This window comes from Nannobrachium achirus, assembly GCF_963921795.1.
Source record: "Nannobrachium achirus genome assembly, chromosome: 14".
Classification (NCBI taxonomy): Eukaryota; Metazoa; Chordata; class Actinopteri; order Myctophiformes; family Myctophidae; genus Nannobrachium; species Nannobrachium achirus.
The window spans coordinates 58118192-58135332 of NC_137821.1; the positions used below are offsets into that span (position 1 = coordinate 58118192).

A 17141-nucleotide genomic window follows, 5' to 3' on the forward strand; every position below is an offset into this window, starting at 1 on the left:
GCCTATTTAACGTGTTAATGAATTCCTAATTAACGATTTATTGATGTTAATAATACACGTTCAATGTTAATAAGACACTTTATTAAGGATGTGTTGATGTTCATAAGACATGTTCCCACTTTACAACAGGTACCCACAAAATGCCTAATTAACATGTTATTGAATGACTAATTAACGATTTGTTGATGTTAATAATACACGTTCAATGTTAATAAGACATGTTCCCACTTTACAACAGGTACCCACAAAATGCCTAATTAACATGTTATTGAATGACTAATTAAGGATTATTTGATGTTAATAAGACACATTCAATGTTAATAAGACATGTTATTAAGGATTTGTTGATGTTAATAAGACCGACGTGTTCCCACTTAACAGGTACCCACAAAATGTAATTGTTAATAGATGCCTAATTAACGATTTGTTGAAGTAAATAAAACAGTTTCAACATTAATAACACACTTTATTAAGGATTTGTTGATGTTTATAAGACATGTTCCCACTTTACAACAGGTACCCACAAAATGCCTAATTAACGTGTTAATGAATGCTCAATAAAGAATGTATTTTTGTTAATAATGCACTGTCTCAATGTTAATAAGAAATCTATTTAGGACTTGTTATTGTTTATACGATATTATTCCACTTACAACAGTTGTTAATTAAGTATCTAATTAACAATGTATATATTGTTATATAGTATTCATAATGCATTTATAAATATTTATTATGATATAACAAGTATCTTATTAGTAGATTATTAATTGTTAATTAAGTATCTTATGAATAGTTGATACAATATTGGTAGTAATTAAGATGGTTTATTAACCTGTATTAAAATATAATAGGGTTTATTGGTTAATTATAAGTTGTTAATTAACCGTTAGTAAGGTACCTTTTCATGTAGTTTGTTAAGTGTTAATTAAGGTTATTTGACTTTCTTATTATTCATTTATTAACATGTATAAACATATAATAAGGTTTATAGATGACTTATACATTATTTATTAATGTATAATTAAGCATCGTATAAATGTTTAATTAAGTTGTTAAAACGTTCTTATTAATCTTTTATTAAGCTGTAGTAAGTATATATTAAGGTTTATAACTATCTTATAAGTAGTTTATTAACGTTTATAAGATTCATATTATATAGTTTATTATGTGTTTATTAAGGTTTAATAACGTTCTTATTAGAGTTAATAACAAGTTAATAAGACACTTATTAACTGTTAATAAGTGTTTATTAATGGCACCTTATTATAAAGTGCTACCGAATGTTTTTGATGCTACTTTATATGTTGATGAATTGGACCCCAAAGGTGTTCCTTTTAGACTAAGTAAGTGGATGTGATCGTTCCCTAGCAGCCATGATGAATCACATACTGTAGTCACTGTACTTTATCATTATTTTAGTCAGTGTGGGTTACCGTGATGTCAACCTTATTCACACTCGTCAAATAAAGTCTCACCACAGTATTCATGTAATCACATAATAAATAGTCAAACTAAACTAATACAAATAATGGTGGTAAATTAGTCTGACCTTAGGACCTGCAGTCTACAATGTGGACTCTTTAGTCCAGCAAAGATCAGCTCCATGGATGAATGGTCCAGTTTGGTCCCACTGAGTTCCAGTTCTGTTAGATGTGAAGGATTAGAGCTGAGAGCTGAAGCCACACCTTCACAGTCTGTCTTGTTGAGGTCACAGCCAGCAAGTCTGTAAAGATGAAATGTAAAATCAAACAGATTAGACCACATTCACTGTCAATTAAGTCAACCAAGAGATCTTCTATCTAGTTAGAAATTGTTTAAGGTAGAGTGCCACCATAAGGCCTATGACCCTATTCTACACTTAACATTCAGCCAAAATAGCAGATCTACAAGCTTACAATATGTCGCACATTGAGAGCTTACATAAACATCATAAACAACAACATATGTTGAAAAGAATAATATAAATAAAGACTGTAAACCTTCATGCTCCCCAGAGGATGACCCCAACTGATTTTAGTGTTCAAATAGTCTTTCTTCTAGCACCACCATTAGGTCAAAAAGTTCACTGTCACAACATTTCTAAATGTAGGCTACAGTAGTGATCAGCTTGTCATGAAACTTGTTGATCACATTTATTCTCCCCACAGGATTAAACTTACTGCTTCACTGACCTCATGACCTCCACTTTAGCACCACCTTTAGGCTATAATGTCCACTTGCACACATGATGTGTGAACATCTTATTTGACTTATCCTGCAACGGGCCGGGTAGTGGGTACCCATGAATACCCGGCGGGGGTCCGTGTTTGACAGGCAAAAACAGGTGGAAAACATACTTTTATACGTTTGCGGGTACGGGAATGGGCAGTACGGCACTAAACACGGGCGGGTGACATTTTATTGTGAAAAGAGAGCACCGTTTCAGCCCAAACAACACAGTAGCGCACACAGTGAGCAGCAGGAATACACACACACACACACACACACACACACACACACACACACACACACATATAAACAAAGTATAACAGATGTTCTTCACTGCTGCATGAATTGCATTAGCCCATGTTCTGGTGGAGGTAGTTATCACATTTTCCCGAGACAGGCCAGAATTTCTAATATTTTTACTTCTACTCCACTACATCTTGGATCCAAATACTGTACTTTTACTCCACTGCATTTATTTGAACACTTTAGTTACTTGTTACTTTGCAGATATACATTATAATATTATAAAACATATATTGTAAACCACTTTAGCCTTATTTTATACCTTGGGTAATTGCTCACAACACATCGCAACACGTTGTGAGCTTGTAGATCTGCTATGTTCAAACACTTTGTACTTTTACTTATGGTACTTTAAGTACATTTTGATGCCAATACTTTCGTTCCCTTACTCAAGTAAATTTTGAATTCCAGACTTTTACTTGTAACAGAGTATTTCTATAATTCAGTAACTATTGATACTTTTTTACCCAAGATTTTTGAAAATAGCATATCTACAAGCTCACAACGCGTTTTGATGTCACACATTGTGAGCTTACTGATCTGCTATTTTCAAATAGCCAATGTAAAGTAGTCACTGAGCCTAGTTGCTTCTTTTGGGCTTATTTTCATAGACCTGGCTGCTTGTTTCTTTGAAAAGATCTGGCAACACAACAATCCCCAGTTCACTTCCTTACTAGGGACAAGGTATTTAATGAAGAAGGTATAGTCAGCCTAGTGGCCAGGCAGACGCCATTGACTATAATGAAGAAGGTTAAGTCAGACACTATTGAAATGAAGAAGGTATAGTCAGACACCATTGACTATAATGAAGAAGGTATAGTCAGACACCATTGACTATAAATCTGAGGATAGGGTTTTCTGGTTTGTTGCTTGCTCTTCGGGAAACGTGGAATCAGTCTGTCAAATGAGGGATATGATGGATGGAAACATGTCAGGATATTCTAAAAGCTCACGAGCAATCAAAAGCACACACCTGTGGCACACGCTCATGGCATGGCTACTATGAAGACTGTGGACTGGCAACACATGGATCAAAGAGAAAAAATATATATATTGGAGAGAAGTGCTGTGCAGAATTATCTCCATCATCTGCCATTTAGCTGAACGCAACATGGCCTTTCGTGGGACATCAGACAAACTGTACAAGCACTCCAATGGTCATTCTTTAGGACAGGTGGAGCTGATGGCTAAACACGACCCAGTAATGAGCGAGCACTTGCGAAGAATCGAGAGACGTGACATAACCACTCATTACCTCAGCAAGCACATACAGAATGAGCTGATTGTGAGGATAGGAGCGATGGTTCTCCAGTCCATCTGTGAAAAGGTGCACAACGCTAAATATTATTCACCCGACACCAGCCATATTGAACGGATGCCAGTCATTTTGTGCATTTTGAATTGTGTCCCAAAAACAGAAGAAAAGCCTGCTGTTGTTTCTATTGCTGAACATTTCACTGTATTTATTCCATGTGAGTTCACTGGGAAAAACTGGGTCTCGACATCAGTGAGTGACTGCAGGGGCCAAAGTTATGATAACAGGAGTAACATGAAAGCCAAGAATCAGGGAGTGCAAAAATGATTCTGGGCTGACTGTAAAAGCCCTCTCAGATACCCACTGGGAATCACATATAGAGAGCGTAAAGGTGTTGCGTTACCACCTAGAAGATGTTCACATAGCACTGGGAGCGCTGGAAGACTATGCACTCCAGCACAAAGATGGTGTAACGGCAACAGTGGCCAAAAGCCTATCAAAATAAATAATAACGGGGCCATTTATCATGACCGTTGTGGTGTCATGACATTTTGTTTCAAATACATAAAGTGAGCAAACAACTACAGAGTCCCACAGTCAGCATGGGAAGCCCTTCTAAACGAAATCCATGCTGTCATACTATTTCTCAAGGACTTCAGAGAGAACAGGTTCATGGATGCGCGCACAGACGCACGAGCGATTGCTGAAAAGGCCACAGTGGAAAAACCACTCGATTCCCAGAACAGAAAAAAAAAAAAAAAAAAAAAAACAGCTCTATTTGATTATGAGGGTAAAGATGATCGCCCACCAATTACACCTGAAGAAAACTACAAGCTTGATATATTTCTTTTTTTTTTTATATATAATTTTTATCCCACGATTTTGCAACCCATTTTCACCCAGTGCCAATTGTCTATGTAATCCTGGGCTCTGCTCTCCCTCTGCCGCGCCTGGGGAGACAACGGACTGACCTCATGCTTCCTTCAATGCATGAGTAGGCCAAGTTGTTTCTTTTCACCTGACAGGGGGGATTTCCCCGGGATGGACGTAGCGCGTGAAAGGAACACGTTATTGCAACCAGTTCCTTTCCCCTCCATCAAGCGCCCCGGCTGGCCAGGGGGAGGCATTATTGAGACCAGGATTACTTCATGTTTTTGTGAGGGTATCAACCCTAGGAGACACGGGGAGAACATGCAAACTCCACACAGAAAGGCCCTATCGCCGAGCTTGATATATTTCTCCCCCTGATTGACAATGCTCTCTCCAGCATCAGAGAGCGATTTTCAGAGCTAGATAGTTTCAATGATTTATATGGATTCCTCTTCAGCACCGCGGACATGTGGACAGCGATTGAAGACGGCACACTGCCTGAGAGGTGTAAACGTTTTGCTGAGGGAAATGGGGGACATCGATGCGCAGGATATGTGCCTTAAGATAAGAAGACTAATTGTCAACAGCTATCACCAAAACAAGCCTAAATCTCCATTTGGCATGTTGTTGTTACATTTATGAGAGGCCAAGCATGTCTCAAGACCGTCTCACTGGACTAGCAGAAATAGCTATTGAGCAAGAAATAGCTCGCGATTTGGAATACTTCAGAATTATAGAAGACTTTGCTGCAGCCACGGCAAGAAAGGTCCACTTCTAAGGGGGTGAGTAAAACTGTTATTTCATCATGCATAGGATGTGTGTGTGTGTGTGTGTGTGCAGGGCCGAGCCAAAGGTAGAGCGAACGGTGCGGTCGCTCAGGGCCCCGCCCCTGCAAGGGCCCCGCGCTAGGCTTGGTTAATTGATTTAGTTTTGTTTTCATATTAAATCTTCACACAAACACCGCAATCTGAAGGACGGAGACAGAGCCTGTCAACCGATTGGCTGTGATATCTCCCTGACAACCAGCAACAACCAGTGAAACGCTGACTGTCCCTTCGGGCTATGGGATTTAATGTATCTAGTCTTGAGACACGTACCGGGATCTAACTCTATGACCGGGATCAACTCGATTCAGCGTTCCCTTCCCTTCCGTTACTTATGAGAGAGTTGAGAGAGAGAGAGAGAGAGAGAGAGAGAGAGAGAGAGAGAGAGAGAGAGAGAGAGAGAGAGAGAGAGAGCATCATATCTGCGCGAGGTAAGGCCAGGGTAATGTTCTACAAAGTTATGAGGAATCCCCTCATCTAACTCATCTGACGATCTTGTCAGTGTCTGATTGATAGCCAGGGCCGGATTTATAATAGGGCTTGATGTGGGGGCACCAGGGGGGCACCAGAGGATCAACTGTAAACAAAAGATATTCAAATGAGCTAAGCTAAGTTAAGCTAACGTTGCTGTCTGTAATGACTGGATACACTTAAGGGTTTTGAAGAAACATTAGTGGTTAAATAACTGGTGCACTATTGTGTTGGAGTGCCTCCGTGCAGCCCCAGAGGTAAGGTGCTATCTATCCCTGATTGATTGGTTGGTTGATTGATTGATTGAAGACTTTAGAGGTTTGCATAGGAAAAGGTTCATGACAGTACAGTTCAATGGTACAAGGACAACTAAAAGGAGATCCGAGTAAGCTTTTCGGCTTATTTGCACAGGAAACCTTTATGTATCTCATATAACAACTGAGACCACACTATTAATTCATTATGCTAATGTATGGACGTCTCTGTTGTTTCATACACCATCTTTGGGCATATGCTACACTATTGTTATTTATCATTTGAGCTTGACTGTGATACATGTGGCTACATGATTGATTGATGTTTTTGTGGGATAGAGAAGCCAGGGCTTGTAGTTACTGGACTGTCGAAATTGTAGCTACAGTACCTGATACTGTATGCTGATGGAGAAGGGGGAAAAAATCAAACCAAGTTTAAAGTGAGCGGTGGTGTGTCTGTGTGTGTGTGTGTGTCCTCATAATGACTTTATCCGTTGTGGACAATAAAAGCAGCAGAATAAACATGCTACTGTCTTACAGTTTTAGAGGTAGAGTAGCTGCATAATTCCATTGCATTTATAGATGCACAGCCACTGAAAATCGTGTGCGCACACATACACGCAAACAATCACACCCGTGCTGCGGGGGGGGGGGGGGGGGGGGTTGGGGGGGGCCTCGCACAGGACTTCGCACAGGGCCCCGCATTTGTCCGGCACAGCCCTGTGTGTGTGTGTGTGTGTGTGTGTGTGTGTGTGTGTGTGTGTTTGTGTGTGTGTGTGTGTGTGTGTGTGTGTGTGTGTGTGTGTCTGTGTGTGTGTGTGTGTGTGTGTGTGTGTGTGTGTGTGTGTGTGTGTGTGTGTGGCTGGGCGCTGTCCCCGGTGCTGAATGGAGCAGAGAGAGGTAGTCATTGGTTTGCTTGCTTGTTTTAATACTGTAAATAGAACTGTAGCCAGTTAGTAGGCACTGATTCTTTTGTTTTTTGTTTTGTTTTTTCATTGTAGCAATCATCAGTCAATAACCGAGAGAGAGGGAGAAGAAAGGCGTTGCGTGAGAAGACAGACGAGATTTATAATGTTCACTTGTCAGACTTTCTTAATCCTCCACATTTAGACACTTACTGTAGCTGTGAAGTAAAGTTTTGATTATTTCATTTCTCAACAGTATAGTCTCTCTGTGTTGTTATTTAGCCTTTCAGAGGCATCATAGGTACATTGCCCAGGGCTTCAGATGTCCTTCAACCGGGCCTGGTCCCGAGCCCAAACCCACGGGTACCGATCAGTCCCACGGGTTTTTGGTCAGGTATCCCAGCTCTAATACACATCAAATTCAGGGTGAGCTTGTAGATCTGCTATTTAAAAAAAACATATATATCTTGCAAAAATTTAAAAATATTTGAATATTTTTTTTTAAACATTTGAATACAAATAGGCCTGGTACAAATAGTGGAAATGGCAGATCTACAAGCTCACAAAATAAGTCCTCATGGCTCGTGCGTCAGCAGAGAAGCAGTTATTAACTTTTTCCCTGCCAGATGTTGTTATTTATTATTGGGTTTTGTGCCAGCAAAAGCACCTTACCTTTGCGATGATATAGACAAAGATGTATTCATTTTTGTTTTAATTTTCTCCTTAAAGAGGTGTACCGTGGCTCTACCAGCAGTAGGGGGCAGCCTCATGCAAGAATTAATGTGAAAATGGTCTCAGATAGGCTCTCGTTTGTCAAGGCTGCTCAAGGCTGCTCAGTCGCTACAGAGCAATAGATCCAGAGGAAATCACATGGAATGTTTTGTTACTCCATTGATGCTAACGTCCAGTGGGATTTTGAGAGTACTTTTACGGGAGCTGTTTCAACGGTACACACCCGCGCGACCCCTCATCAGGTTACAGACATCAAACCAAGGTACAAAAGAACGAGCCAAAGAACGTACAATTGGCGTTCCGCCGCCGTCAAAAATGGGGCGAACGGGAACGTTCAAAGCGTTGATAGAGTTAACTCCCAACATATGGCAAAATGAACAGTCAGTCTAGAAAAGCAGCACCTGGTTTTGCACTTGTTTTACATTTAGATAAAAAGAATAACGGTAGAAACCCATTAAAACAACAGGACTGCGCACGTGCATGAGGAATCCAGCCTGTCTTGCAGCCCCTGCTAACATCTTATCTTACCTTATCATTATTTTAGTCAGTGTGGGTTACCATGATGTCAACCTTATTCACACTATTCAAATAAAGTCTCACCACAGTATTCATGTTATAATCACATAATAAATAGTAAAACTAAACTAATACAAATAATGGTGGTAAATTAGTCTGACCTTAGGACCTGCAGTCTACAATGTGGACACTTTGTTCCAGCAGAGATCAGCTCCATGGATGAATGGTCCAGTTTGGTCCCACTGAGGTCCAGTTCTGTTAGATGTGAAGGATTAGAGCTGAGAGCTGAAGCCACACCTTCACAGTGTGTCTGTTTGAGGATACGGCCAGCAAGTCTGTAAAGATTACATGTAAAATCAGAGATGACAAACAGATTAAAGACGTAGTGAAATAAAAATGTTTTTCACACGTTTAGAGCATATCTGTAGTGATAATATGCAGGGGTTAACATAACTGGTGCGCAAGTGTGCATGTGTGGTGAAAATAAATGTTGCGTCGCAGATCAGACAAAATGAAGCGCTCTTGCACACTACCTCCTGTACCCTTTCTCTTTTTTAATAGCATCAGTTTACCAACTCTGGTGTCCTGTACTGCACGGACTGCACATACTTCCTGTAAGTAGACTTAAGAAATAAAACTAGTGTTGACTAATCATTATGAGTGGATCTTATTTTCCGCCGGTTTTAGAGGGTGTCCGTATCCATTGTAACCCAGCTGCCATGACGCATGTTTACTGACGGCATCTCGCCAAGCATGACAAGTTGTAATGATGACCAAAACGCTTGTCTAACTAAAGAACCCACATGGATTAAACACAAGATTTTATCCAACACCATGCATCTGTGACTTGAAAACAACATGCACACTTTGGAAGTACCGCACGTTAAACTCGGCAGCATAATGTGAGTAGTATGGGGTTATTATTAGGCCAAATCAAATTCGTATTCGTACTTTGCCTTTTTTTTACTCGTAAACATTTTTACCAAAAAAACTATACGTAAACAAATTAATTGGAAAAAAATATCCGTAAAAAAAAAAAAAGTATGAATGTTTTTGGGGAAGCTACAGTGATTATAATGCCAAAACAAAAAAACAAGACAAAATACGAATATTTTCTTACTGATTTACGAGTGGTTTTGTTGGTTACTTCATCACGAATGCTTTCGTCATCTCACGCACACGAATCTGTATCACGCGCACACGAATGCATGCCTGGAATCAAACGGCCAATAATCACGTGATCAGCAGAGAGCCAATGGAGTGCGGCCTTTCCCACTAGCCAATCATAATTCTCCATTCTTGGCAGCGGTTGCCATGTCTGGTAAAAGTGAGTAATCTCTGCTTTCTGTTGTTTGTTCCTCACATAATATGCCCTATATAAAACCTATATCCACACGATATTTGTTTTTAAACTATTGACTAATCAATCATTTTTATACATTAAATAAAATAGAAATGCATATATTATTAATACACACGATAAAAGCCACTTACAGATGCTGCAAATCAAAACTAGACAATTAACCTTACCTCCGGCCCTGACCTTTTTACTGTAAATACAATATTTATTGTTTCTTATTTTTTTCTTATGATTGATGATACAATGTGCACAATAGCCTAATGTATTTTATTATTCTGTCATTTAATGTACATAGCATCCATGAAATGTGAAATGGATGATTACAAAAACAGACCATTTGGCCAAAACAAACTAGTTACTATGATGAACAGTGTTTCATAACAGATTACAGTACAACTTTGACTGTACAACCTGGATTAATGAACATTTTGCTAATAAAGAATGCAATCAATTCCTAATGTAATTTATTTACTTACCAGCAGACCCTCTGATGTTATAACCAAGCTAAATAAGTGTTCATGTACAATAGGTTATTTCACATTGATGTTAGCAGACAGTGATGACCAAGATCAACTTTAGGCTGGAAGGAAAAAATGCTACAATAGTCAAATACAAATGCACAGAATTATATTTTATTAGACAGTGGCTCCACAGTGTGTGGCAACCAGGTTAATCAAACAGATTTTCCTGCCGAGTCCCCGTTTCAATGATGTGTTCAATTGCTGAATCTTATTTGTTAGTTTCTTTCTACATGAAAACTAATTATAATAGAACTTGCAGAATTAATTGTACAAAATTATCGATGTGATTGTTTAGAGATGTAAAGGATGTTTGGAGGAGGGTTTCAGTATTTCTAATGTAGGTGTTGTAACCAGGGCAGGAATTTCAGGGAGGCCATGAAGGCCATGGCCGTCGTTGCCCCTCAGTTTGGCCTTGTGCCCCTCCAAAATATGGCATGCCCTGAGGCCACAGTGGCCTTAATGCCCCAGCTGACTGTACCACTTTCTCCTCTGTCTCTGTCTTGCTAACATGTGACACCAGTGTCTTTCTTGTCATGTAGACAACAGTGTAGTGTTGAGTTCCCATTTATAAACCAATCCAGTATCTTTGATTTGTACAGGGCTGAGGCTGAGCATCAGATTGTAAATACCCATTTATTTATTTCACAGCAGATATTCTACATATTAAATGTAACATTTAAATTAAATTCATTATTTAAATGGACTAAAATTGTTGTTTTATTTGATGGCCTTCCTGCCCCGGCATTTGGCTTTTGGGCCCTCAAAAAATGGACTACACTAAAGGCCAAGTGGCCTTGCCCCTAAAACGATGAAATTCCAGGCCTGGTTGTAACAGTAATACAGTGCCTGGAAAGGGCATTACATAGAACTGAAAATGGAAGGACCATAGGTTAAGTGTCTGTTCAGCTCTACAACGCTCTTCAACCTACTAAGGCTAGACTCATTGGCTAAGTTGACCTCAACAATGAAGATAGATGTCCCTACTGTGGTGTCAAATTTCAACATCTCAAAAGTGCATTCTGCTGTAATTATATTAGAAATGGGCAAATAAATAAGAATACAAATAAGCAAATAAAGAAACATTGCACTGCCCTAAACTATTTTTAAACAGTAACAGAGCACACATGACACACATTAACCACTGTGTGCTGGATTCCAGGTAGTGAAGACTGTACGAGGGAGAAGGACACTTTGAGCAGAACACTTGTCGACATAACACCTGTCCAGGCAGGGAGGAACATGAACCCAGTGGGAATTAGGAACTTTGGTAACGATGCCACCCCAGAGCAAGAATATCATACAAGGTTTCATAATTTTAGATTGTAATTAGGGAAAAGCAAAGATGGGAGAGTTAAATGTTTTCATTTAGTTCTATTGTTTTAGCGATTTTAAATACTTTATTTCAGTGCATGTGTGCAAGTGCCTAAATGTGTCCTTTTAGACACAATAAGCTGGCAATTTATTTTATTACAATTTACAGTGACACTACTAGCCCCCATAAGTAACATCTGCCCATGAAAGATTGTGGTGCCTCTTTTTGAATGGACTTATTGTATCTAAAAATACATATTTAGCCATTGTACACATGTCCCCAAGCACTGAAAGCAATGTAATCAAAATCGCTAAAATTATAGAAGAAAATTAACACATTTTAACACTCATCTTGTCTTTTCTCTAATTACAATCTAAATATGAAATCTTGTAAAGGTGTCCATTCAGTCAAGTTTGCGATTCTATGTGGTGATGTCAGACGGAGAGAGAGAAAAACAGAGAAACCATCACTCCTCGTGCTCATGGCGGAGGGCGTTGTAGAAGCCATGGAAATCACTGGGCAACACCTGCTTCATTTCTTGCAGATGTTTGAAGTTCATCGCTTTAATGGTGCGGCGGCAGGTGTAGAGTGGGGACACTGTGGTGATGTTGCTCTTCTTCCTCAGTGATGGGGACTCGTAGGGCTTCCAGGCGTCTGAGTGGTCGATCTTGTACTCCATACTGCCATCAACGTTGTACCTAGGATGAATACAAGGACAGTGACAGGGGAGAAAAGTCAGGTTTTAATACTCATTAAATAATGTTTGTTTTGGTTTCCGCAGCCATGTCATTATTATGTATTCAAATACCTGATTGCTCGGAGGTCATGCACGGTGGGATCCCCAGTGACCTTTCCCGGGCGGATGGCTTTGCAGAGGTTCACCTGGCTGAAGTTTTTGAAGAAAGTGTGGTCTACATACTTCACTTGGTATGGCCTGGGATTGGTACGGGCTTCCCGGATGGCAACGACATACTCAGCTGGAACGCAGATGTCTCTGTTCCTCAGTCTTCTCTCAATCACACTGTGCACAGGATGTACTCATCATAAGAGGGATGTTCTTCGAGGAAGTGCACGATGCACGAAGCAAACTCGTTGGCAGAGAGACCAGCTTCACCCTCATGCCATAAGTAATTTGATGCATCATGTGAAGTCATGTCATACATGGTAAAGTTATGGACACAGAGCTTGGTCTTGAAATAGAGGGATGAGGCCTGTAGCTTGGAGCAGAGCAGGAGCCCCTGAAGATCCATGCATGTCACCAAGGTCTTCTCACCTGCCTCGTCTTTGTCCTTCTGCTTCATGGCTTGTGCAGTGTCCTTTTTGTTGCAGTGCTCCTTCCATGTGGCAGCCTCAATGTTCCCAGCCTTGAACGCACAGCAGGTATCACACTGGTCTTTCTTCGGGTGAAAAAGAGAGTAATTCAAACATTAAACATTCTGGTGAACACTTGCCTTGACAGCGCCTGGATGCCATGGTCTGCACTGGAACGGATATACTCTGCATGGAGGTGATTGATGGACTTGAACACAGGCTCCAGGTACATCTTAGTAGCCTGATCTCAGACTCAGCTCACGCTTTAGTCTGAAACTGTGCTCTATTCTAAGCGATTTACAGGGAGGGACTTTTTTGCGAGCGCGCGCGAGTGATCGACACGCACGGTGGACGCGACGCACGGTCGCGGACTGTGTGTGTGTGATTGTGTGTGTGTCTCTGTCTGTGCCAGTGACAGAACTGCGACCAGAAACATGTAATCAACATAAACAGCTTGGTGAACTCAGCGTGTGCGTGTGTGTGTGTGTGCCTTCCTCAGCCTGCCTGTGTGTGAACTTCGTTTGAATCGTTTCAACTGCTGCGCGGATTGGATATTCGTTAGACCCACCCCCCACCCCCCACGCTCATTGGAGCAGCCGAAAATAAAAAGTGATTCCTGTACTCAGCTCCAGACCAGAGAAAGAGTCCACTCTGAGAGTGGGCGGGGTCTCTGGTCTGGAAGCAGGCTAACATCTTAGAGGACGAGGACCGGCAGTAGTGCGAGGGAACTTTTGGAAGGTCCAGAAGGAAGGTCTTCAAGAAGTCAGACTCCTCTTTCCTTACCCTCACCCGCTTCTGCTTATCTTCCTCAGTAGGGCTTTTCCCTCTTCTTCCTACCCACTTCAAAAAAGACCACTGCTTCAAGCCTAGGGTTGACAGGAACATGCGTTGGCACACTCCGAGTCTCCTGCCATCTACGACAAGGTGACAGAAAATGGATGCCGACCTCCTGGATTTCTCTGCTCCTGTCCTCCGTCGCTTTACACTGCTCACCTCTACCAATGATGCAACATAAATCTTCCTCTCCTCTCTCAGTCTAATTTCTCCCAGAAGTACTTGAAGATCTCTTCTCGCTTCGACTCTTCCACTTCTCTGCAGTGCAGTTTACTGGACCTGTGGCCGGCTGCAGACTGACATGACACACCCATTTTTCTTCCCTCCTTTAACACTGACTCTCTATTCTTCCTAGGCCAGATATGACTGGCCTATCATTCTACGCCTCTTCTGGATGTTGTTCTTCCAGCCCTCTGGATTTCTCCTCTTCCTACAGAGACCAGCATCAACACCTGAGGAGTCTTCTTCCACCTCAAGTCCTATATTGTGTCACAAAAAGAGAGAAAATTTGTCATTCAGACCATTAGTGTGCGAGTCTCTCTGTGTGTATCTGTGCAGCCCCTTGCGTGCACATCTGTGTGGGTATGTACATGTGTACTGTATGGATGTGTAGTTGAAAGAAAAGAGTTAAATAGCAAACATGCACCATGCAAGATACTACATTACACACATGTGTCCATATTAATAATGACAACAACACCTTCATTTCCAGATTCCGATTCACCAGGAGAATCACCATGTTGGTCACGTTCAGGTGTCCAGTTTCGATCAAGCGGATCTGGGAAAGAAAGAGGAACAAACAGAATGCACACGTTGACATAATTCAGTGTTGCTAGGACTTTGCATTCTTTGCTCTGGCTGACTTAAGCCTGGTTGTACACAAACCTTCTTCGTCCCCACTTGTGTCGTCATCCTCAACTCCTTCAGAATCTTCATCCTCCACATTTGAGTCCGGCTCAACTCTGTCTGCACCTAAAGAACAGAAAAGAAATATGAGATGTTCTCACATTAAGTGTGAGGCGCTTTCTGGTCATGTACAGTATGATTCTGAAGGAAAAAAATGAAAATGCAACATTCAGCAGTCACTATTTGTGTTTATTACAGTGATTATTAATAATAATACCTTCATATCCAGATTCAGCAGCACCAGAAGAATCACCATGTTGGTCACGTTTAGATGTTAGGGTTAGTGGTCGAGTGGATCTGGGAAAGAAAGAAACAAAATGAATGCAATGTTAACACACCTGCAATTCAGTGTCAGGCTTTGCTCTGGCCAATAGCCTCGGTTCCCTGGCACTTGTTAGTTTTACACCAACCTTCTTCTTCCCCACTTAAGTAGTCATCCTCAATTCCTTCTTCGCCTCCCTCATTTGAGTGAGGCGCAACAACTTCTGCTGCAGAAAAAGAGAAGAGACTGAATGTCAAATAGAAAACATGCAGCATTGACAATAATGCAAAGTGTCACATGTGTGCGTCATGTTTTTGTATGAAAGACTCTATACAGCTATTAATATTACCTTCATATCCAGATTCAGCAGCACCAGGATTATCCAACTCTAATTTAAGGTTCCATGATGAATCAAACCCTCTGGTAAAAACATAAGAGGAACACAATGTACAGTGAATGCAAAGTAGAAATTACATTGCCAAGATGTTGCATCCTTTGCCCTTAATCTGTTTTACCACAAACCTTACTTCTCTCTCAGTGGGTGTGTGTGTGCGTGCGACAAAGACAAACCTTCAATCTCCTCAATTGATGAGTCCTCCACAACTGCTTCTCCTGCTGAAAGGGGAAAAAGGTCACACAAATTAATGAAATGGCTACTTTTTAAGATTGTGATACTACAGCAGATACTGATTAACAATTTGTGTTAAGGTAATAATACTATGTTTGAAACTAGTACAGCAACAATTCAAAATGGGTACTTAGTGCATGTTTAGGGATTTGTAACTAGGACAGCAGGTACAATACAAAACCACACATATGTGTTTCTATGCACTATAATTCATAACACACCACACCACATACCTTCACTCCCAGATTGAATCAAAACAGCTGACCCAGCACTGGCAGCATCAACTTGGTCACAATCAAGTGCATCTTGGAAAGATACAGATTATCATTAGAACACTGAATACAGCAGCTAATTATTGTAATTCATGATTAAAACACTTTGATTTCCAAATGAATCACACAAGTTGCACCACAGCCAGAATCACTACACACATCATTAAACTGAGCTGACTTATTCCTATTTTTCTTTCTATTTTTTTTTATCCCACAAACCTTCTTCGCTGCTTTCACTGCTCTCTAGTACAGTCTCTGCCTCGTCATGTCTGCCCCTGACATACTTGACGCTAACCAAAGCACACAGCTCCTCCATAGAATACATCATCCTGAAATGTTGTACTGAAAATAAAAGGAGAATACAGGGTTAAAATCAAGGGTAACACAATGGTGTAAAGAAATTAAGTACATTTTCTTAAGTACTGTACTTGAGTACAATATTGAGGTATTTGTACTTGACTAGAGTATTATCAATTTCCAATACTTTTAATCCACTATATCTCAGATCCAAATATTTTACTTTTACTCCACTACAAGCTGAATTATTTCCAATTTCCAATACTTGTACTCCTCTATATCACAGATCAAAATTATTGTACTTTAATACACAACAAGCTGAGTGCCTTTGGAGTACTTTTACTCCAATGCAAGCTCACAGTGCGACTCATTGTGAGCATGTAGATCTGCCATTTTCAAAATATTTGAAATGGGACATTCTGCATAGAGTACTTTTACTTTTGGCACTTTAAGTACATTTTGATGCCAACACTTTAGCCATTTTATCAAGTACATTTTGAATTCCAGACTTTTACTTGTAAAAGAGTATTTCTACATTACATTATTGATATTTGTACTTAAAGTAAAAACATTTGAGTACTTTTACCACACGTAATGGTACGTTTTTGTCCAGATGGAACCAAATGGACCCTTTATGGACCCGTTAAGGGTCCATTTGGTTCCATTGACACTCTATAGAAGTTGTTGTGCTGGCAGCTTAATGTAATGGTACGTTTGTGTCCAGATGGAACCAAATGGACCCTTTATGGACCCGTAATGATGTAGTAGCCTATTATAGACGGAGCTAAGATGCTAATGAGGCTAGCGTTAATATTAAACTTTCTTTACATCAAATAAAGACCCCGGACTAAACCCTAAAAGACACTACTGCTAAGCACATTTAACAAACGTTTTAATAGATAGATTGCTGTATTTTATGATAATAATAGCGACGTTATCTTACCTTTCTCTGTCTGTCGGCTCTGCTGTGAAGACTGTAGCATAGTTACATACGTTTCCCTTTTATAAATAAAAACCGATGACAACACTAACAAAAAAAATGAACGGTAAAAAGATGAAGCATCCAAATAAAACGTATTTTGACAAGTGATAAAAGTAGA

At 40.3% G+C, this 17141-nt stretch overlaps 1 protein-coding gene across 3 annotated transcripts; it reads right to left on the reverse strand.

Annotated features, from left to right (window-relative positions):
* Positions 1 to 13437: 13437 nt before the first annotated feature.
* Positions 13438 to 15444, reverse strand: LOC308298465 (uncharacterized protein). Of its 3 annotated transcripts, XM_080742069.1 has the most exons (7): positions 15415 to 15444; positions 15194 to 15264; positions 14993 to 15070; positions 14800 to 14879; positions 14562 to 14648; positions 14377 to 14454; positions 13438 to 14155 (listed from the first exon to the last, which is right to left on the reverse strand). In XM_080742069.1, exons 4-7 carry the CDS (start codon positions 14836 to 14838, stop codon positions 14051 to 14053), a joined length of 309 nt encoding a protein of 102 aa, XP_080598195.1. In that variant the 5' UTR covers positions 14839 to 14879; positions 14993 to 15070; positions 15194 to 15264; positions 15415 to 15444; the 3' UTR covers positions 13438 to 14050. The 3 variants fall into 3 exon arrangements, with proteins under 3 accessions (XP_080598195.1, XP_080598197.1, XP_080598196.1); XM_080742071.1 differs by lacking the exon at positions 15415 to 15444 and having other exon boundaries at positions 14993 to 15067; positions 15194 to 15261; XM_080742070.1 differs by lacking the exon at positions 15415 to 15444 and having other exon boundaries at positions 14993 to 15222.
* Between the last annotated feature and the right edge of the window lie 1697 nt (positions 15445 to 17141).

Bases quoted from the DNA above. Each gene is read 5' to 3' on its own strand.
- LOC308298465 (XM_080742069.1), bottom strand. From the start codon at position 14,838: ATGGTGATTCTTCTGGTGCTGCTGAATCTGGATATGAAG. The intron at 14,455-14,561 runs GTTTGTGTACAA...TTTCTTTCCCAG, and splicing joins CACAAGTGGGGACGAAGAAG to ATCCGCTTGATCGAAACTGG. The intron at 14,156-14,376 runs GTGTTGTTGTCA...GACACAATATAG, and splicing joins ATCGGAATCTGGAAATGAAG to GACTTGAGGTGGAAGAAGAC.